The 24,247-nt window shown below is 35.0% G+C and overlaps 1 protein-coding gene across 3 annotated transcripts in view; it reads left to right on the top strand.

The window, feature by feature from the left end:
• TUSC3 (tumor suppressor candidate 3) overlaps window positions 1–24,247 on the top strand; it is a 192,623-nt gene that overhangs the window by 106,241 nt on the left and 62,135 nt on the right. For all 3 annotated transcript variants that reach the window (XM_036838913.1, XM_036838912.1, XM_036838911.1), the window contains exon 6: window positions 6,922–7,011. In XM_036838913.1, the coding sequence (XP_036694808.1) occupies window positions 6,922–7,011 (90 nt within the window). The remainder of the gene's footprint in view (window positions 1–6,921; window positions 7,012–24,247) is intronic.

Genomic DNA, 24,247 nt, shown 5'->3' with positions numbered 1-24,247 from the left:
ATCATGTCCTTTTTTGCATGAATATTTTAGTAAATAGATACAAAAATAAAATTGTAGTTAAATTAATTACACAAATTTAAATTTCCAAACTAATGAGAGCAGTGAAGTACTGGACATTTAAATTGTTAAAATCAAAAAAGGAAATATCAATTATACTTACTTAGAAAAAGAGTTTCTATAAATCTGGGCCATTTTGCATTTTAGAAGTTTATGTTTGTTTAGTATTTTGTTATGTTGTGAGAAGTGCCACAGCTCTGTGTGTAATTATAAATAAATACTGTAAATACATCTGTCACTACTTGAAATGACTCGTCTTTAAACACCATGTTTAAGCCGGCTTTTCTTTTATTGAACCATTTCTTGGAATTTTGAATAAATCATGTATTAAGATGAATTTTTTAAAACTTCTGTAACAAACCATAGATAGTATAGCTATTGCTATTTAATTTTAACATCTCATTTTAAAATTTGAGCATTTTCTCTTATGTGTAAGTAAAATGTATAATATTGGAATATATATGTTTCCTATTAATGCATTAAATCACCAAACCTAGTGTGGATCTAATAACTACCATAGTTTTCAAGTAGTATGAATATAAACAATATTTTGAGATAGTTACTGTTATAATATGAAAATGTTATAGTATGAAGATACTTGCATTTCCCTCACTAATGAAAATCACAGGTGCTGCTAAAACTATTGTGGTCTGTCAACTACATTCATAGTTGAAGGAAATGATATATTTAGAAGATAGTGAAAAATAAGATTTGTTTTTATCCCATTTAAGTACCCAGATCTCCTTCCGCCACTGCATTCTACGCACAGCCCCTTGGAGTCTGTGTACTGCTGTATTACTTGAACCTTTTCTGCTCTTATCTAAGACTGACACCCCCACTTGTGTACTAGATCTTACCGCATCTCATCTATTCAATGGCAGTGTTCCAACAATTCTCCCCTCTTTCTTTATCATCCTGATTTTTTCTTTTATTACTGAATCATTCTCCTTGGCAATGCAAACATCTCCTTATTCATCCTAAAGGGACGTGACACCACTTTCCCTTCCAGATATTGTTCTATTTACCTGATCCCTCTTAGAGCAAAACTCCTTGAAACAGTTGTCTACACTGTTTCCTTATTTTTTCATAAGGCTTTTGCTTCACTGTTCCATTGAAAATGCTCTAGTCAAGGGCACAAATATTTTCCAGGGAAATAAATTCAATTTTTAGTTCTGGGTCTTCATATGACTGCTCTCTCTGTATCTACAGAACTGATCTCTTCATCCAGAATCACTTGTCTTCCAGGAGGCCACACTCGTGATTTTCCTTACTTCTCTGACTGCTACTTCTTAATCATCTTTGCTCGTTCATTTTTAATCTTCTGCACTTATTTTGGTGTTAACAGGGGTTCATATCTTGGTCATCTTCTCTATTTATATTTACTTAATTGGTGTCCAGCTTTAAAGGTTAAATACTGCCTAACTATTATTGAGTTCTAAATTTTATCTTGGGGCCAGATCTTCCCTGTAAACTCCAGACTGATAAATCCAACTTGCTCATGCTACACCTCTACCTGGAAGTCTGCTGGGTGTCTCCAAATGAACAGGTACAGGACAGACTCCCCATCTCAGGCCCCAGACCTAATTCTCCCATAGCCTTTGACTTCTCATGTTCAAGTCAAAAACCTCATAGTCTTCCTTCACCACTTCTTCCCTGCCATACCCCACATCTAATCTTTCAGAAAATCCTGTTGACTCTTCCTTCCAAATATGTCCAGATTCCAATGATTTCTCACCATACCTACCACCCTTGTTTGAGCTCTAATTATTTCTTAATCCACTTATTGCAGTAGCCTTTTAACTATATCCTAGCTTCCATCTTTACCCACCATACAGTTAATTTTCAAAATTCCAACCCAGGAGGCTCTGGGATCTGGCCCTGTACTGCTTCACCAACCTTATCCATTTCTCCTCATCAACTGTCCTTCAGTCCTCTTGGCTTCTTTGCTCTTTCTAAAATATGCCAGACATTGTCCTTCAGTAGAGCCTGGTTCACTGGCTCTTCCCTCTTTCCCCAAGTATTTACATGGCTTTTAGACATCATCAGATCTCTGCTGAAAATGCCACTGCCTTGGAGAGGCCCCTCCCAACCACTTATTAGTATTGCAACCCCTTCTCTCATGACTTCTTTCCACCTTCACTGCTTTACTTTTCCTCAGTTCATTTATCATTGTCTCTCATATAATTTAATTAATTTTTTACTGTCTGTTTTCTCCCTGTAGAATGTAAGCTCCACGAGGAGAGTTTCCCCCCTTATATTTTTGTTCATTGTTTTATTCTTGGCTTCTGAAACAGTTCTTGAATATATAGGGGTTCTCAGTATATAAATGTTGAATGAATGAATGAGAAATACCTACTTATTTTTTATGATTCAGAGCACATGTCACTTATTTAGGATTTTCACTGAAGGGCAGGGACTATCTTTATCTTATTCATTGCTATATTCCTAGTATCCAGTAAATACTTAGTATGCCCAGTTAATAATTGTCAAATGAGTAAATTAAACTGGAATGGCTTCAGAGAGAACCATACATAGACCTGAAGTGTAGAGAGGTTGGTTAGGTAGGAGTCCTGGGCAGGTATGACATTAACAAGATGTAAACGTAGGCACTGCTTCCTGGATGGAGGGGGTGGAGCAAGAAGAGTGACCTGAAGAAGCATAGAGAGCCAGTTAAGGAGTGTGGGGCACGGTGCTATTTAGGAATGTGGGACCAGGTTGTGGAGGGCATTGGAATAATAATAACTTACTAAACCTCCATAGCTTAAAAAGGTTGATGCTAATATAATCCTAATGTTATAGGCCCAGAACGATGAACTTCTCCAAGTGCTCAAGACAGATCTGAAACTCAAGTGTTCTAATTTAAGAGACTCCGTCCTTAACTACTATGATATACTGCTGGGCAAAGTACTTTAAACATACCAGTGGTGGATCTTAAGAGTGTTGCAGGTCATTGGATAGATACTACTGTCTTTTAACTTCTTTTTAACTGTTATAGTTTTTAAGTATTATAGTGTCTCAAATGAATACTCAAGAAAAAATAAGTCTTTTCAGGTTGTTTTGTATTTGATCATTCCCCAGCATTTGACCATTTTTGACCACCACATTCTTCTTTTTCAAAATTCTATCCTTGGCTTCTGTTACACTATATCTCCTACCTTCATTTTCTTCCTACTTCTGTGTCCCAGATTCCTTTGCAGGCTCCTGTCTATGAGTTTATGAACTTACAAGTATTCATCAGTGTTCTTTTCTAGCCCTCTAGGCCTTCTATTTTTCTCACCCTATTTACTCTTCTTGAGCAATTTTATCCATTCCCATGACTTCAGTGAACAACTATGTGCTGACAATTCCCAGATCTGTAGTTTTTCTTCCCTACACCTCTGTCATTAGATATATATGTAAATGTCTCTTAGACGTCTCACTCTCCAAAGATGTTTTGAAATGGATGTTTTGAAAGTACATTAGAGTTAACCCATTTAAAAATGAACTCCCCAAGGCAATCTACAGATTTGATGCAATCCCTATCAAATTACCAAAGGCATTTTTCACAGAACTAGATAAAAAAAATCTTAAAATTTGTACGGAGACACAAAAGACCCCGATAGCCAAAGCAATCTTAAGAAAAATGGAGCTGGAGGAATCAGGCTTCCTGACTTCAGACTATACTACAAAGCTAGTCATCAAAACAGTATGGTACTGGCACAAAACAGTAATATAGATCAGTGGAACAGGATAGAAAGCCCAGAAATAAACCCATGTACCTATGGTCAGTTAATCTACAACAAGGAGGCAAGACTATACAATGAGAAAAGACAGTCTCTTCAATAAATGGTGCTGGGAAAACCAGACAGCTACATGTAAAAAAATGAAACTAGAACATTCTTTAAACCATACACACAAAAAAACTCAAAATGGATTAAAGACCTAAATGTAAGACTGGATACTATAAGAGGAAAACATAGGCAGAACACTCTTCAACATAAATTGCAGCAATATCTTTTCAGATCCACCTCCTAGAGTAATGGAAATAAAAACAAAAATAAAAAATGTGACCTAATTAAACTCAAAAGCTTTTGCACAGCAAAGAAACCACAAAATGAAAAGACAACCCACAGAATGGGAGAAAATATTCGCAAACAATGCAACCAAAAAGGGATTAGTCTCCAAAATTTACAAACAGCTCATGTGACTCAATATCCAAAAAGCAAACAACCCAATCAAAAAATGGGCAGAAGACCTAAATAGACATTTCTCCAAAGAAGACATACAGATGGCCAAGAGGCACACGAAAAACTGCTCAACATCACTAATTATTAGAGAAATGCAAATCAAAACTACAGTGAGATATCACCTCACACCAGTCAGAATGGCCATCATCAAAAAGTCTACAAACAATAAATGCTGGAGAGGGTGTGGAGAAAAGGGAACCCTCTTGCACTGCTGGTGGGAATGTAAATTGGTACAGCCACTATGGAGAACAGTATGGGGGTTCCTTAAAAAACTAAAAATAGAGCTACCATGTGATCCAGTAATCCCACTCCTGGACATAAATCTAGAGAAAAACATGGTTCAAAAGGATACATGCACCCAATGTTCATTGCACCACTGTTTACAATAGCCAAGACATGGAAACAACTTAAATGTCCATCAACATAGGAATGGATAAAGAAGATATGGTACATATATACAATGGAATATTACTCAGCCATTAAAAAGAATGAAATAATGCCATTTGCAGCAACATGGGTGGACCTGGAGATTATCATACTAAGTAAGTCAGACAGATAAAGACAAATATCATTTGATATCACTTATGTGTAGAATCTAAAAAAAATGACACAAATGAACTTATTTTCAAAACAGAAACGGACTCATAGACTTCAAAAAAAAAATTACGGTTACCTGGGTGGAAGAGTGGGGGGGGATAGATTGGGAATTTGGGATTGACATGTACACACTGCTATTTTTAAAATAGATAACCAACAAGGACCTACTGTAAAAAAATAATAATAATTAAAACAGGGAACTCCAAATCTTTGTTACCTTCTTCCCTTTCACCCTTACATGCTTCTGCCTTATTCTGTATCTCATTGGGTGTCACCCCTAACTACACACTGTTGCTCAAATCAGAAACCCAGAGGTTAATTTTGACTATTTTCTATCACATCAATCAGTCACCAAAGTCTATTGAATTCCATCTCTTAAATATTTCTCCTGTTTGTCCAAATCTCTCAATTCTGTCACTACCATGACATTGGCCACTATAGTCTCAAGCGTTTTTATGCATCAGCCTCCAAACTGATTTCTCTGCCTCAAGTTATACTTTTCTCTAGTCTATTCTCCATACTGTGACTAGTACCATCCTTCTAAAATACAGACTTGATCATGCATTTTTTTCCACCATAGCTGGAAATAGGAATATCATGTGAAGCAGTAGAAGTCAGAGAAGCAATAGGCAGACAGGTAAAAGTAAAACCAGAAATACATACAGTTTCAGTGCTGATTTAGTGACTATGAGGGTAGATCCCAAAAAAGATAGAACTCCTAGTATTACTGAGTATCTACTAAAAACAAAAATGTCACTTGCTTATACTATAAATGTGTTTATTCACTAGATAATATCTTTTCTGGATTTTAAAATATACTCTGCCTTTCACATACTATATTATAATCTATCTACATAATAATCAACTTTAATATATTCTCTAAATCACTGACACGATACTCCTATAAATTAGATATACAATTTATTTTTCTCACGTAACAATTTCACATTTTTAAATGACTTTTTAGGTGGTGCATCATTCTCTGTTTCACTTCAGGCCTAAATTCTAATGTACCTTCTAAGTTTAAAGTGAAATTATTTTGTAAATCTTGACTTTCAGGAAATATCTCAATCTAGGCAAAATCTATATACAAGTCAAATCTGACTTTTAAGAGGTTTCAGTTTATTTCAGAGTTATTCTCAAGAAAGTGTGGAAGGGATTCAGATTAATCTCTATAATCCTGTTATATCATTTTTATTTTCTTTTGAAATATTGTGGTTCCCAAGAAGTTATGAAACAGAGTTCAGATTTATTCTCTGGGTTTAAAAATCCTCCATTAATTTGCCTCATCCTACTTTTCCCCTTTTGTATCCTCTTTTCTCCTTTAAAAATTGTGCAAATCTTGTATGTTTAGATCCCCGGTCACACATTGCTCATTCTGACCTTGAATCTGCCTACCAGAGGTGGGCAGTTCAAATAAAGAGTGAGCTTGGGCAAGTTCTGAGACAGTAGGGAAGTGTTTTTAACCTGAAGACATATTTCAGTCCTAAAGATGTCCCATGTTTGTAAATTTAAGCATGTATGATTTAAACAAAACATGCTTACATATAAGTTATAGTGATTGACTGTGACTTCTGGTTCATACTCTTTCCTCCCCCACCATCTCTTTAATGTCTCGGATCTTTAAGATTAGTTTTCCAAATGCAGCCTTTTTTGCTAGATCCAGCAGGAATATGGCTTCTGTGAATTATTCCTGGCTATATCTAAAACATCATATTTTACCTATACTTTTGACTAGCTCTAGTAAGGACATATCAGATTATCAGTCACCATGCCAGATGCTTTACATATGTTACCCAATTTAATCATTAACGTATGTCATCAGCATACTTGGTATCCCCAGTTTATAGATATCAAATCTGAGAAGCAGAAGAAGAGTAACTTACTGAAGGTCCCATAGTTAGTAAATGAAAATGATCTTAATGGATGAGCTGTTACATGATATTTGAAAGACAGTTTCAGGACCCTTTTTTTTGTAAAGAATGCAGTATTCTCTTATTTTTCAGTTTACATGTTGTAATATTGTACCCTGTTTTTTCAGTGTATAGTCTTTGCTATGACTTCTGGCCAGATGTGGAATCATATCCGTGGACCACCATATGCTCATAAAAACCCACACAATGGACAAGTGGTAAGTGCATGTTCTATGCATCAGTATTATGAACTTTAATCCTGTTTACATAGGAATCCGAAATTAAGTTTAGCATTTAGTAAGAAAGGATTCTATTTGTAAATCTAAATATATGTTCTTTCTCTTCTCATTTACTACCTTCACCATGTACATATACACAACATGCGCATATATATATTTTTTAGGGTGGGACTGCTTAGCGTGGATTAAAAAAAATTCAGTCAGTGTACCTGCTTATCAAATATACACATAAATTATTTTTTCAACTTTGTAGACTGCTATGGCAATAATATGTAATGCCAAAAGAGGAAATAGGAACAGTTTGTAGCCAGTGTCCCAGCAATGATAAATTTAATTCAGTTCAGAAGATCATTAAGAACCCTGAAGTCATGGTATTAGGATGCCAGGAACTGTTTGCCAGAAAATTGAAAGTGAAATTGGTGTGTATAGTTAAATCAGTAGCAAAGTTTACATTAGTAACTGCTACTGTTTTTGCTGCCTTCCCTTTCCTTTTGGTGGGTGGGAAATATTGTCATAGATCAACTTTGCAGAATACTGTCTTTAAGGCTTAGCATTAGGTTGGTGAAGATTACTGTTTTAAAATGTGCTTTTTTTTCTCTAGCTTTTTCTTTATACAGATTTTGAGGGAAGAATAAATGACACCCCTCGTGCACTCATCACCAAACTTAATTACCAGTTCATAACCAAGCTTGTTTCATCTATTCTCCCACCCAGTTCGCTTTACTAACCTCCAACACACCAACCATTACTACCTACCGCTTTTGGATTCTTTTGAAATAACTGCCCAATATCATTTCATTTCAAACATAAATATTTCAGTAGGTATCTCTAAAATATGAGGTTTTCTTAGAAAATCATAACCACAGTACCAGAATCACACCTAAAATGGTAATAAATTCTTAATTTCTGAAAATTGTGGCTCTGAATGGAATAAAGTTATCCCATGGCAAATCATGTTATAATTTCTCTATAAATATAAATGTATAATGTAAGCTTATGAGGTTTGTTCTTCATTGCTTACAGTACTTCAAATATCTTTCATATTAAAAAAGCTAACAAGTTATTTCTTCTTACTAAATTGTTTGTGACTTTCTTTGAACTTCTTTGTGGAACTGTAATATAGGGGTATAATTCACTTTACTTATTGTATGTACCCTGATGGCTCAATTAGATTTTAAGGGCTGGTTGCTAAGTTACAGTCACTGATACTATATAATAACCATTTTGGTCTCATACTTTTGTCAACATTTTCAGATTTCTTCTATAGGTGTCAAGAATATGGAGTCAAAGTTAGACTCTGGATAATCAGCTGCTGTAGTAAATCAGACATGTCTTTTGTTATGTGTACTATGTACTTTTTAAATCTGTCACTACTTAGAAAAGTGATTTGAATGTCTAATATTCAAAATTAATTTTACAGAAAAAAATTGGAAGTAATTATCAAGCAATGAATTGTCCCCTTATCTCTCAAGTCTTCCTGACCATCCTATTTAAAAGTGTAGTCCTTTTCTCTCATCCTCCTCCCCAATACCCATACTCACTGTCTTCCTTTTTTTAAATTTTTTCTATTACTTATAACACGTTATATAATTTACTTATTTTGTGTTACTTTTGTTTGTCTTTTGCCAGGACCCCAGTAGGGTATAAGCACTTGACAGCATGGCTTTTTATCCACTTTGGTCCCTGATATGTTCCTATTTCATAAAGAGGGGCTGACACAAAGATTTGATCACTATTGTGTTAATGATACTTAAAAGTGTAAATTTTGGAAATTGATAAAATTTTTATTACTGCCTTTTAATATTCTTATAATATTCCTTAGGCAAATAAACATATTAAGCATTGCTTTTTATTATTTGCTTAAATACATTTGTTAAAGTATATGAAAAATTCATCAACATTCTTGTGAAATGTTTTAGCTTATGTAGGGGAAGAAAATATAATTTTCCCTCTACTGTTCTGAGTCTTTGGCTGGGGCCCCTGTAACAAAAGACAGAATAACAAGAGAAAAACAAACAAATTGATTAACATGTATACCTCATGTATACATGGGAGATAGGGAAAAATGAATAACTCTCAGAGGTGGCTTAGAGCTCAGGCTTAAGTGCCATCTTCAGTTACAGACAGAAAGAAAGGTATTGAGGGAAAGCCAGTGGTGGAAGTGACCAGGAAAAGTAAGATAAGCAAAAGTGAGGTGTAGTGTGCAGATTTAAGTTTGTGGTTGCCTTCCCCATTGATAAGGATCTAAAGTTGTCTCCAGGGATTGTCTCTACCTGTAGATTGTCTCTACCTATGTCCTTGCTGGTAGAGAAAGGAGGAGGGACACCGTTGTGAATTTATGTCCTGCTTTTAGGCAGATTGGGGAAGGCAGAGAACTTTTCTAGTATCTGCTTCTTCTCAGTGCCTTCAGCTTAAAATAATTCTTAGGCCAAAGTGGCATATTTTAAAGTGTTGTATACTGTCACTCTTCATTCTCACTGTAATCTTCTTACCATTTCAGCCATTACTTTGCTAAATCATGAGACTCTAATCCCCTCACATGTTTACTGGAGTAAGCTCCAAAAAAATTTGCACTGATTACAGTAACAGTGACAACGTGGATGCCATCTATTGCTCACTGAATATATGCTAGGCAGTAGACTTCACAAATGAGTATTTTAGGCCACTAGGTGAATATTCCTAAAGCATACTTTGACTATAGTGATAATATTAATATGTGTGGACCAGAGTTACCAGTTAAATTGGAAATCCTAAGTGGCTCTCCATTACTTGCCCATTGTAATTTTCCTTTTCAGCCTAAGACCTCTACTCCTTTGCAGAGAAACTCAGTGTTAGTGTATTTGTACTGTCCCTTGTCCTCTAAATATATGCCTTATTTTGCTGCTTCCATTCCCGGAATTTCTATCAAATCATGCCCATCCTTCAAATACCACCTAATTTGCCATCCCTGTGAAATGCATTCCTTAATTACGTTAGAAATTCTTCTTCCCTTTACACATTTATAAATATGTAGTTAGCCCATTTATGTAATCTCTGTATTCCTTTATAATAATTTTTAATATTTCATGTATTAGTCAAATTCTTAACATAGGGAGTTTTCTTTTAAGCTATTTTTTCATCTTTACACTTACATACAGCTTGTCCTCAATAAATGTTTTATTAAATGATTATAAAGACTCACACTAGGAGATTTGGTTTCTTGAATTGTATTATCTTAATTCTTTCCATTTATTTTTTTGTCACTAGTCTGAAGGATAATAGGATCAACATGTCACTGTTAATTCCACATAAACCAGTTAGTAACCTTAATGTGACAGGAACATTTATTTTAAGGTTTAGATTAGATTTGGAAAGAAAATTTTCTCTATTGATTTAGAAAATGTTTTATCACCCCCCCTCCACATTGTTGTATTACTATTTTGTAGGTAGAGATTGGCATGGCCCTTAGGAAAAGGTACTGTGATGGCCCAGAGGAACACATTAAGAAAACAGAATTTTCTATATTTTTAAAAGAAAAAAACTTTTCCTTCATACGTGCATCTGGCTTTCAATGTATGTATTTTAGCTTTTTAGCACCTTAATCAAAAGTTACAGAAATGATGAGACTTAAACCTGTAACCAAGTTGTTTAAAGAAATGAATTTTGTCCCAAACTCTTCACCCTCATATTTTATAAAAAATATTTTTTCTTATATTTGAATCAAGTATTAGGATTGAAGGAAAAAAATCACGAAAGTCTTGGAAACATAGGAGCTTCTTGCTACACAATCAATCGCTTGAGTGTGTTCTTGGCCAGAGATGTGGATATGGTTTTGGACTGATCTGAGATGTTAATTACTAAGATGTTACTTACTAAGCAGTATAGACAAAAGCAGGTTAAAGGGGCAGGAGAATGTTGCCCATTAGTATATAGCTCTTTTCTTGTTTTGCATTTTAACGTATTTTAGCAAAACCTCCCTTCCTGCTTTTTAATATGCATAATGTCAACATACACTGAAACAGAAAATTAAGTTTTGTTTTAATGAACTGATTTGCATAATAATGTGTTTTCATATTACTGGAACAAAATAGAAGATTAACTTTTCTTTTTAAAATCAAGTGGTTACTGGTACAGAATTATACTTTAAACAATGACTGTCCATTAGAATAATAATAGTGAATGGTTTTCTTTATAATAGATGTGTTTAAATTTCAAGATATAACTTGAAAATTAGCACTATCCTTCTTGGTAATTTCTTCATATTTTAACCTGTATTTCCAAAAAGAAATTACCATGTAGGATTTGTGTTTTTGAGAATAACTATAATTAGGCTATTTATCTCTTTCAGTGGTATGGAATAAAATGACAAAGTGAGTATCTTATGAATATTTATAAAGGAATTTTATAATTTGGCATTAATTCTTGATGACCAATGCACATTTAGTGGAGTAAGGTATATGAAACAGTAAGTTTACTGTGGTTTTCATATTTGTAACATAATTGAATAACCATTTACATTTTAAAGACTTATTTTTAGTTAGCTATTACACATAAATATCAGCTAATTGGATTCTAATTTTTGTTCATTTTTTCTAAATTAATTTTTAAAATATGTTTGGCTTCAACTATTTATGTTAGATGGCTTAAGAAATTTGTATTAAAACTGTTTATGAAGAATTATTTCAATGTTAAACTGAACTTAACTTTGTAAATACTTTAAAATTGTACCATGAAGGTCTATATGGTTCCTAGAAATTGTTGGGCTGTTCTCCCCCCCCACTCCCCCCCTTTTTCTGAAGTTGGTTTCTAAATAGAATTCTGGATGGTGGTGAGTTCTTTTGTGTCAAACTTTTTAAATTGCCTAATTTGCTGTTTTTCCTGTATATGGGAGTTTTTAATGGATTTGGCTTTGTAACATCTAGTTTTATACCTTTTAAGCATAATACTGTGAGGTCAGAGAGCAGGTATTTTACAAATGAGGAAAAATAATAGTCCAAGTAGTAGAAGCCAGAATTAGAATGGTGGATCTTGTAACATGATCGAGAGTCATTCGAAGACTAAGTTGATAATAATTAGACTAAGTATTTAAAATACATATTTAAAGTTTAGACATAAATATTGTTAGTAACAGTGGTTAATGTTTGGATCTTGATGCTAAAATCTGTTTTAAATTTTTGACAGAAATTCTAAGAAGTCTGAGGGCCCTGAGCAATCTATGAATCCGAAATGATACCTACTGTTTTCTGCAGGGAGATTGACTAATTAAATATGGGTGAAATGTCATGAAACCTCCATAACCTTGACAGACATAATCCTTTTAAATAAAATGACTAAGGCCTAATAAGACCCTAGAGGCTTAAAGCTACACATGGCCAGGTGTAAGCCTAGAATGTGTCATTAGCTTCCAGGCTGTATTTTTCTATTATCTGGTTCCTCTAATTATTCTTTGAAATATGACCACTTTGACTTCCTCTTTCAACTTTTGCTTTTAAAGTTTACTTTCTGATCATAAAATTAATAAATGCTCACTATGGAAATTTAGAAAATTATAAAAAATAGGTATCAATAAATGCAACCCCTTGTAGTTTCATGTCAAGGAGAAAGAACACACTATGTAGTTAAGTAAACTGTCTCCCTATAGGTAAGAGATTAAAGAGAATGTTGCTGCATTAAGCTGTAAAGTTAGGAGAAGTATGAGATGAGAACATTAAAAGCTAGGCTAGTCATTCATAATATACGCAGAGAGCTTAAAAGGCCACTGAGAATTGACTAGCCTTTTCTTGCATCAAGCAAATACCATAGATTTAAACCTACATACGCACAGTTTAACAAAGGGGATGGGTCTATGTACATTCCTAAGATGATGCTATAAAAAGATGACAGTGAAACAGAAGTGAAGAGAGATTTTCAGAGTTAAGATGGTGGTATGATACACCTCTGCCTTCCTTCTTGTTAAATACTGATAGGGATTCATCAAAATGCAAAGCCAACAACAGAATTACAAAGTAAAGCTAATTAAACCCAAATCGCAAAGCATGCGAGAACTTCTGTTAACATCTGAATTTACTGAAATGGACACTGGCATATAGTTTCTTTGTGCTTATGAACTTCCTCAGAGTTCTCTTTAAGTTGCCATCAGTATGCTTACGTTTATTTTACTTATTCCCCAGAAATATTGTTTTACTTCCCATGTCCTCCTCTCATCTTACCAGAGGTTTCATGTTCTGCCTCATGCTGTCAGGGCTATATTGAGCTGCTCGTGGGAAAGACAAGCTGATAACAGATTCCTTTGTTGGCCCCAAACGTGAAAAGCCATGGTCCTTTCTGTGAAACAGCATTAAGTAATGTTTCAGAAGCGTAAGCTTCACACCCATTGTTAACTTCTTCCACTCTTGCTAACTTTGGAACCCTATAACGTTAGGTAAATGTTACCAGGACTTCAACTTTTCCTCATTTGTAAAATTTCAAGGTAGGTATAAGTGGTTTCTGTCCCAACACCACATTGACCCTTACTGCCCTTATAGACTGGCTGTCTCATGAAGTAGCCCTTATAGACTGGCTCTCATGAAGTAGTGAAGGGATGTTTGGGCTGTGAAACGCCTATCATACCAAGAGGGATGAATTTGGCTCCCCGCCCCCCCTCCTCCCGGCACCCCCAGAGGACATTTGGTAGTTTCTGGATACGGTTTTGGTTGTCACAGCGGTGGGGGCACCTGCCCTCTACTGGCAACTAGTGGTGGAGCCGGGGATGCCGCTAGGCATGCTGCAGTGCAGAGGACACTGCTCACAGCAGGGAAGCACCAGGCTCAAACATCAGTGTCGAAAATGAGAAGCTCCAGAGAATCTTAAATATAATTATTTTGTTTTCTTACATATTTTGTAGACAAGAAAGCCATCCCATCTAGCATTTATACCCAAAGGATGACTTTCTTAAAAAAATTTTTTTTTTAATTGAAGCAACCTGTGAGTGCTTCGGATCACACTGACCTGTGGTTTAATGTTTGGGAGGATTGTATATATTGAACGCCATCACTAAATATAACTGATATGAAAATGTTTTGGGTATAACTGTTTACTTTAATCCATCTTAGTAAACGCTATTTAATCTTGGACATTTTATATATGCTTAAAAAGAGATGTTTACATAAGAGAGAGTAAAAATGACTCTTAGGCCCACGGAGTCATGTTTATGCCTTGTCCTGAAGTGTACAGGCAGAGAAACAGATGGGAAGAAAATGGGCTTGAGTTCTTCCCAAGCTCTGCCTCTTAGCAGTTGTGTCGCTGGGGGTGGAAGTTACTTAAGACTCATTTAATATAAGAAAAGAGGGACTAATACTGCTTTTCTTACCTTGTAGTTTGTGAGATAAAATATAATCATAGATGTATAAGCGCTTTTAAAAGTTGAAAACACTCCTGTCTTAGTTTGGGTCCCTCCCAGAACAGACCCAAAGACAACAATTCAGGTGAAAGTAGCTCATGCTGGAGGTGAGGCAAACGTGAGAAAGGAGTGGGAAACTGAGTTCAGGAAGGGAAGGCAGTCAAAAAAGATGCCGTATCCAGCCCATGAGCGCTGTGGGCCACTGAAGCTTAATACTGCTTGGGGATCTCTGGGAGCTGCTGTGGAACACATACAGCGATTTTCCCCCCCAAGTGGCGAGGGAAACTGAGGTACCGATATTTATATGCCAGCTCTCATCAGTCACTCTTTGAGTGCTATTTCTCTGCGGAAGGCATTACTTTCACTGCACTGGTGGACTTCGGGTGTTCAGGAAAGCCACCCAGGCACAGAAATGCAGGTGCTGCTGGTGGAAGTCAGGCTGGTGCACGGGCAGTGCCCTTGTAGATGTGTCTACTACAGCTTCTCATAATATGCTAAGAGTTTATTCTTTGTTAGTAGATTCCAAAACAGAGGAAAAAAATCATGAAGAAACATAGTTTTCAACTGGTGTTTTTAAGATACCACGCTCTGAAAACAATAGCAACAAGTAGTCAAAATGTCTCACCAATTGTGAATAATTTTTTAAGTCAATATCATATTTGTCTTGTAGATAATCCTGTAGGGAAAACTATAAAAACATATTTACTTAAGAATATCTATCAGAAATTGTTTTATCCTGTTGTACATTTTAACAATTCTTATGTAGGTGAACAGATTATTTGCTGCTTTATAGAAGGTTTGTTCCTGGTGCTCTGTCAACGGGGCCTGTGTTTTGAATTGTATTTTCGGGAAGGGGTTTACATTACAGTCCTCTCAGCTGCCCATCCCCACTCCTCAGTCACCTTGGGATCAACACTGGTTTGAGTAGTGCATAGTTTGTGGCCATCAACAGAATTGATATATAGTGGGCCTGTGTCAGCTCTGAAGTTCTGATTCTAGCTTCAGTAGTTCAGTTTTCTCTCTGAACTGAGCTAATTGGATCAGACAAGCTTAAAAGACTGTGGAGTATGTTGTTGGGTCTTTACTTAGCTATTAGCTTTAAAAAATTATATGTATTTGTAATATCAGTGACTGTTCACATTTTCACATATTAATTGTGAAGTAACACATGTCTACAAGGATCTACAGATGTTATCAGAGTAAGTTTCACCACACTGAACTTAAATGTAAATGAATATAGAGAATGTAAAGAAAATTAATAGTGCAGGCAGTATGTTACTATGCTGATTTGCAAGTTTGTTTGTTACTCTTAAGTTGCTATGTAATGGCACAAGTCAAGTACTAATGGTCTACTTCACAGCGTGAAAGGCATCACAAAAACAGTCATTACTGTGTAGCTAAAGGGAATCTATGTAACTGTATGATTACATGGGACATAAAGACATTTTCTGTCGTTAAAAAAAATCTTGAATGAGATGCATTCAGTGAAATAAACTTGTGCTTAGATTATAACTCCCAACTAAATAAATATATTGTCTTTTTTTTTTTTCTTTTAAGATTTGGCTTTTAGCTGCTGCCTGAGGGTTGCTATGGGTTTACCATGTATAATCCAAAATTTTTCACTGCATTATACTTCAGTTGTGAATGTAGCTAAGAGCTGTGTTCTACGTGCACATGCAAAAGCATTTTGTTGCAAAAATGCATGCTGCTTAATCGAGAATTTATTGTTAATGTAGCACTTTTTCTATGTCTCAGGTAGCCATAATAGTCTTACACTTTCTCCAGTGCTGTACACTCTCATGCCTCAGGGATTTTGCATATACTAGCTCTTTGAGGGACATATTTTAGTCCTAAGTGGAAAATTGTATAGGCTTATTTAAACTAAATACAATTATTTTATTTAGGATATTCAGGAGTTTTATCATAATCTTCATACCACCAGCAAAGAGAATGTCAACATATAATGAAAAATTTTAAACAAAAAAACCCAGAAAGATAATAATAATTGGTAAAGGTATGCAAAAAATTTATGGTAGAGTTTGGAATTGAGAGTCTGCCTTTTCATTTATTCATTCCTTTATTTTTCCATCCAATAAATGTTTGTTGAGAGCCCATTCAATACCAGGTACTGTATCTGCCCTAGTAGTACAGCTGTATCATGGAGCTGATAGACTAGTGGAGAGATGCAGTATGATCTGGATTTGCCCAAAGTCTCAGTCATTAAAGTTCTGCTTATTATTGCATTGTGTGGTATTAGAAACTGAGCTGTTTTAAAATTTTGCCTCAGTACCATGGTTGCTCTGTTGCTGTGACCTTGCATCTTCTCTCTTGGGAAGCTTTGCCTTATCTTTTTATTTCTTTTGATTTTTAAATTTTTTGCGTCTAGTTGGCCATTGGTAAGACTCTTTGCCTTTATCTCTAGCATCTATTGCTGCTTCTCTCTGCCCTCTCTAAACCTGGTTTTCACTTTCATCGTCACAGTATGCACTTTTGATCCTAAACTCACTGATCTTTACCAACGTCTGAATCCAACCCAAACTGCTCCTTTACTTCCTTTTCAACTGTTTAGCTACTAACAAACAACCCTGGCAATTAATTAAGAAGGACCATGTGATTTGTATCCTTACCACCTATCAAAACATTTCACACATGGCAGATATTAAATAAAAATAAAGCTGAATAGATGAATAAATCTTTCTTTGCAAATAAGAACTCAAGTTATATTTTCAGCCTTTCAAAAATGTTAACTATGTCTGAAAAACAGTGGTTTCCCTCCTGAGCTTTGTTTGTATTTTGTAATTAAAACCTTGAAGCACATACCCAAAGGGATTATAAAACTAAACTACAAAATGAGAATGTGTTTTACGACGTCAAACTTAATCTAATACAGTTAAACATTCTGAGAATCCAGAATAAATGTGATTTCAGAGAAAATAGTAAAAAAGCAAAGGCATGAACAATTGACCTGCCCACAGAGAAAGGGATAAGTTATTTGCTAACTGGTTTGTATTATTTAAGTTTTTTCCAATTTTGGTAAATTATTTAGTACATTGGAAAGAATAATGGACTAAATAGACCCCTATGGTCATTATAAACCAAGGAAATTATTCTCATACTATGAATAAAACTGAGTCAATTATATTAAACATAATAAGCATATACATTCTAATTTGAAAAAAAGCATTTTAGAGGTATATCTCCACAACTTCAAAATAAGACCATGTAAATTTCAGTAACTCAGAATATTTCTTATTCATCGCATATTTTCCAACATCATTATATTTTGATTCTTTAAAATGCTAATCAATGATTTAAGTAAGTTTTTTATAAACTTGGATGAAATTAGCATTCAAAAATTATTTCAATATTCATATTATCACATCACCTTTAGATATAAAGATTAGGAGCCATGAGAAAATTTGTGTAAAATTTACATATTAGGTTACATTAAAATAAGTTTTAGTGTTTCTGTATATTTAAGTAACCTTTTTTCCCCATAAAGCCTTAAACACCACATCATATGAGTCACATATATTTATCAAAACAGAGAATCAAATATACTGTGTCCCTCTTATATTAAAAAAAAAAAAAAGCCACAGTGTGATTTGGTCATGCTGTAGACCAAATTATGCTATAGTTTATGAATAATTAATAACCTCAAGGGGAAGAAACAATAGGTCTGCATTGGAGAAATGTCCCATTATCTTGGAGGAGTCATGCTGAATATTTTGAAGTAACAGTAGATCTCTTTCTCTCTCCCCTTCCGTACATTCTCTCTTACTCATTTCTTCCCTCCCCCTAAATATTATTAAACTTTTGTTGTCATTTTAGCTAAATAATAAAATAGCCTAAAGGATGTATTAGAATAGGACTCAGGTAGAAAAATGAGTCAGAGGTATTTTATTTTCTGTTAACTCTTGTTAACAATGTACACATAATACATTTCCTTTTATTGTAAGTATTATAATTGTGGAATGACATTCCTCCTTTTCTATACTTGTAAAACCCTCTTCCTCTCTCATCCAAAGAAGTGCTGCTTTTTTGGATGAAGTCATTTCTTTATGCTCCTGGATGAATATAAAGTTCTGCAATTCTGAATGGCCATGGTAGTTATTTGTCATATTCATTTTTCTCAGTCTTATATAGTTTTTGCATAATCATCTCCACTAATAAAATGAAATTACCTTGGCCACAGAATTAGAATATTACTTATCTGTATAATTCTCTTTATAAGACTTATACAGACTTGTTGAATGAATGAATGAATAAACTAGCCAAAGAACACACACACAAAATGATCAAACCTGATGGATTATGTACATTTTATTCTGTATTTGGGCCGATAATGCTGTGTGTGTTCTCCTAGCTATTTATAAAGTGTCAAAGTTTTTGTTTTGTTTTTTATTTGCTTGTTCTTAGGTTAATCGGAGAAAATAAGTGCTTTAAATTAATTTTGTTATACTCACTAACTAGGAGACCACTGACTATATACAGTATAGAAATGATTACTTATGAAATTATTTCTAGCTATACAATTATATCTAGTAGTCTATTAATAATTTACTTACACAGGTTGTAATTGTTTATTTCTTACCTTACTAAAGTTTAATCTATTTGAAAAGTTTGGACTTGTCTGATTTGGGTTTATCCCAAACTGTGTATTGAAATACAAAGTCTATACCATAAAATGTTTTAAAACAATTTTTAAATATTGCTTGCCTCTACTATAACATCTAATCTTTTATTTTATCCCTGAGTGTAACATTAAAAAAAACTGTTGAATTTATAATATTCTAAATAAGCCTCATGCCTAAAATGAATTTTATAATGGATGTACTAGCAGAGCTGCTGTGTTAATAATGCAAAGCTGCTTTAATTCTCTCCCAAAGAAGCAATTACTCTGAAAAGCCACGTTTTATTTCTGCCAAGAAACAAAATTATTGTGTCCTACATCAAGTCTCACAAGAATCTGTTGTCATGTTACGTCTTCATGATATTCTTATATTGTTTATATTTTAGCTTTGTTGACTAGAAACCATGATTCCTGTAATAACCAATAAATTTGCTTATTGGTTAATATATTAAGTTCTGAAAGCATGGATCATCTTCAACGTATTTTTAAAAACAGGTTTATTAAAAGACACTGTAAATATAACTAGCAATCATTTAATTATAATAACTCCTCACCGAGTTATAATCTATACTTCATTACTGATTATTAAGTCATTACTAAAGACATTCTCATTTTAATCTTTTTTTTGATGTGGACCATTTTTAAAGTCTTTATTGAATTTGTTACGGTATTGCTTCTGTTTTATGTTTTTGGTTTTTCGGCCATGAGACATGTGGGATCTTAGCTCCCCGACCAGGGATCGAACCCACACCCCCTGCATTGGAAGGCAAAGTCTTAACCACTGGACGGCCAGGGAAGTCCCAAGACATCCTCATCTTAGAGAAATTTTTTTCTTTGTATTTTTTTCCAAACACTTCCTACGTTCACCATGGTTCTGGAAAGTTTCAAACCTTCATAGCTCCCTTATTTTTTCTATTTCATTAATGCTATTAAAAAAAATCCAAGTTGTTTGGTGTTTAAGTCTCCAGCTGTCAGTAATCAAAGTCTATCATAAAATCTAGCATTAATAGGGATAATATGATCTGAGATAATTAATGACTTAAAAGTGCTAATGGCAACATAGGAGATCCTAGGCTCCCAGTCCCCCATGCACCTCATAAAAATCAATTATTGGACTGCTATCCACAAATAAAAACCTAGAAAGTCCACTTAGGAAGTTTTAGCAACACAGTGGAACAAAACACCTGTAAATAATCTCATGAGAAGAGAAGGAAAACAGCTTTGTTTTGCCTGCATCATCCCACCCCCATGCTGGCAGTGTTCAGCACCAGGAAGGAACTTCCTAGCTAGAAAGAATTCCCCTTGCCTAAAAAGGAAGAGTGGGGTGAGCAAACAGCTTCTTCATCCTTTTGGGGCCCTGTGCAACTTCAGCTTCACACCACCCACACCAACAAAGCTGAGACTTACAGAGCCAACTAGGATCAAGGAGGACGAGCAGGGACTATTATTAGCACAAATGCAGTGCTAATAATTGCATTTCACAGAGGCCTGCTCTGAGGACAGGCTCAGCAGATTTTGCCACTGATGAAGCCAATGGCCAGCACAGCCACCAGGGACCCCCATCAAATTTTGCCATGTTTCACTCCACAGGTATTTATGTTTGCTGACACTAGCCACGTGAGTTCCTCCCCACCCCTGCTGTAGCCCCAGAACTGCACCAGCAGCCATCACAGTCCTCTGCATCTGCACAAGTGTAAGACACCAGCCGTCTGAGTCCCTCCCCACCTTCACAGGAACCTGGGAGCCACGGTGGCAGTTAGTTCAGGGCTCTGTGAGGCAAGATGCAAGCCTAGATTCCCTGCTAACCCCAACCTCCATGTCCGGCAACCTGAGCAGAAGCGGTATTATGCCTGAGTCCCACCACAGACACACACACACATGTGCACGCACACATGCATACCTGGTGCCACCACATGCCCCGCACCTGGTGGTCTGGACCACTAGACCCAGGATGACAGCATGCTCTATTATGCCCCACCCACAGGTGAAAAGCTTCCCTTATCAAAGTTAGTTCATAAAGCCTGGAAGAGTGACTGCTTCTTAAAATACTTAGACACCTTTGTAAGTCTACAGGGATCACAAAGAATCAGGGAAACATGGCCCCACCAAAGAATACAGTAAACCTCTGTAACTGGCCCCAGAGAAATAGAGATCCAGCAATTGCCAACAAAGAATTCAGAATAATTGCTCTAAAGATGCTCAAAGAGCTAGAAGAGAACACAGATAATTTAACAATACCAGGAAAATGATACAAGAACAAAATGAGAAGTTCAACAATGAGATAGAAAACATTAAGTAGAACCAAACAGAAATGTTGGAGCTGAAGAATACAATGCTGAAGAATTCAGTAGAGAGCTTCAAATGTAGACTTGACCAAACAGAAGAATCAGTGAGCTAGAAGACACATCAATTTTAATTATCAAGTCAGAGGAACAAAAAGAAAAAAGAATGAAAAGGAATAAAGAACTTATGGGACTGAGGGAACACCATGAAGAGAAATGATGTATGCATCATTGAAGTCCCAGAAGGAGAAGAAAGGGATAGAAAGCTTATTTAAAGAAATAATAGGGAATTCCCTGGCAGTCCAGTGGTTACAACTGCATGCTTTCACTGCTGAGGGTCCAGGTTCAGGTTCCCTGGTTGGGGAACTAAGTTCTCACAAGCCACGCAGTGTGGCCAAAAAAAAAAAAAAGAATGGCTTAGAACTTCCCAAATACAGGAAGATACTTGGACTTCCAAGTTCTGTAGCTAACAGGTAAACCCAAAATTTCAATTTAAAAGATCTTCTCTAAGATGCATTGTAACAAAACTATCTGAAATCAGAGACAAAGAATTTTAAAAGTAGTAAGAAAAAAATTTTCTTATACATGGTAAGCCCCAGAAGACTATCAGAGATTTGTCAACAAAGACCTTGCAGTCCAGGAGAAAAAAGAGTGACATATGCAAAGTGCACAAGAAAGAAACTGCCAACCAAGAATACTTTACCCACCAAAGTTGTTTTTCATAAATGAAGGCAAGATAAAGACTTTTCCTAATAAACAATTCAGGGCATTGATCATCCCTAGACCTACCTTACAGAAATACTGAGAGGAGTTCATCAAGCTTCGCCAAAAGAACACTAATTAGTAACATGAAAACATATGAAAATGTACAACACATTGGTAAAAGAAAACATATAGTCAGATTCAGAATCACACTGTAATATGGTGATGTGTTAGATACTTAACCCTAGTATAAAGGTTAAAGGACAAGAGTATTAAAAATAGCTATAGCTTTAACAATTTGTTAATGTATAAATAATATAAAAAGATGTAAATGTGACATCAAAAACAAAAGGGGGAGTAAAAGATTAGAGTTTTTGTATGTGATCAAAGTAAAATTGTCATCAGTGTAAAATGGACATATATATATATATAATTATATATATATATATATATATAAAATGTTTTATATAAGCCTCATGGTAACCAGAAAGCAAAAACCTACATTAGATTTACAAAAGATAAAGAGAAGGGAATCAAAGCATATCATTATGGAAAACCATCAATTCACAAAGGAAGGCAGCAAGACAAAGAAAAGGACAAAGAAAAAACAAAACAGCCAGAAAACAGGAAGATGACATTAGTGAGTCCTTACCTATCAATAATTACTTTTAATATAAATGTATTGAATAATCAAAAAACATAGAGTGGCTGCATGGTTAAAATAAAACACCAACTATATGCAGCCTACAAAAGATGCACTTTAGCTTTAAGGACACAGGCTAAACATGAAGGGATGGAGAAAAGGTATAGCATGAAATTAGAAAGCAAAAGAGAACAGGGGTAGTTATATCAGACAAAACAGACTTTAAGCCAAAAACAGTAACGAGACAAGAAGGTCTTTATATCAATATAATGATAAGGGGATCATTAAGTTTACTAATATTTGAAGCAGTATATTAGTAAACAGATCTGAAGGAAGAAGTAGACAAAAGTACAGTAATAGTAGGGGACTTCAGTACCCCACTTTCAACAGTGGATAGATCATCCAGACAGAAAATCAAGAAGGGAACATTGGGCTTGAGCCATACATTATACCAAATGGACCTAACAGACATATATAGAACATTCCATCCAACAGCAGTAGAATACACATTCTTGTCAAGCACACATGGAACATTCTCCAGGAGAGACCATATGATACGTCAGAAAACTAGTCTTTGCAAACTTAAGAATACTGAAATCATACCAAGTATCTTTTCTGACTACAGTGCTGTGAAACTATTAATAACAGGAAAAAACCTGGAAAAGGTCACATATGACTAATAACCAGTATCGTACTCAACAGTGAGATATTCAAAGCTTTTTCTCTAAGATCAGGAGCAAGATGAGGGTGCCCACTCTCATCACTCCTGTTCAGTGTAGTACTGGAAGGCCTAGCCAGTAATCAGTCAAGAAAGGGAAATATAAAAGCATCCAAATCAGAAAGGAGGAAGTAAAACTCTTTGTCAATGGTATGAAAATGTATAGAAAGTGTATAGAAAATACTAATGACTCTGCCAAAAAAACTGTTATAACTAATAAACAAATTCAGTATAACTGCAGGATAGAAAATCAACATATAAAAATCAGTTGCATTTCTATATATTCACAATAAAATATCTGAGAAAGAAAGAAAACAATCCTATTAACAATACTATCAAAAAACTTTGTGAATAAATTTAACCAAAGAAATGAAAGATCTATATACACAGTATACTGAAAACTGAAGACGTTGATGAAAGAAATTGAAGAAAGCATAAGAAATAGATATTCCATGGCCATGGACCAGAAGAATTAATATTATAATGTCCATACTATCCAAAGCCATCTATAGAGTCAATGCAATACCTTTTAAAATTCCAATGGCATTTTTCACAAAATAGAAAAATCCTAAAATTTATGTGGAACTGTGAAAGACCCTGAATAGCCAAAGCAATTCTGAGAAAGGAGAACAAAACAGGAGACATCACACTTCCTGATTTCAAACTATACTACAAAGCTATAGTAATTTTATGCCAGTATGATACTGGCATAAAAACAGACACATAGATCAATAGAATAGAATTTGAGAGCCCATAAATAAAACCCTGAAAATACGATCAGCTAACATTTGACAAGGGACCCAAGAATACTCAGAGGGGAATGGATAGTCTCTTCAATAAATGGTGTTGGAAAAACTAGATAAGCACAGGCAGAAAAATG

This window comes from Balaenoptera musculus, chromosome 21 (assembly GCF_009873245.2).
Source record: "Balaenoptera musculus isolate JJ_BM4_2016_0621 chromosome 21, mBalMus1.pri.v3, whole genome shotgun sequence".
Lineage (NCBI taxonomy): Eukaryota > Metazoa > Chordata > Mammalia > Artiodactyla > Balaenopteridae > Balaenoptera > Balaenoptera musculus.
Note: the sequence above shows the minus strand (reverse complement) of the source record. Positions and strands in the feature narration are given on the sequence as shown.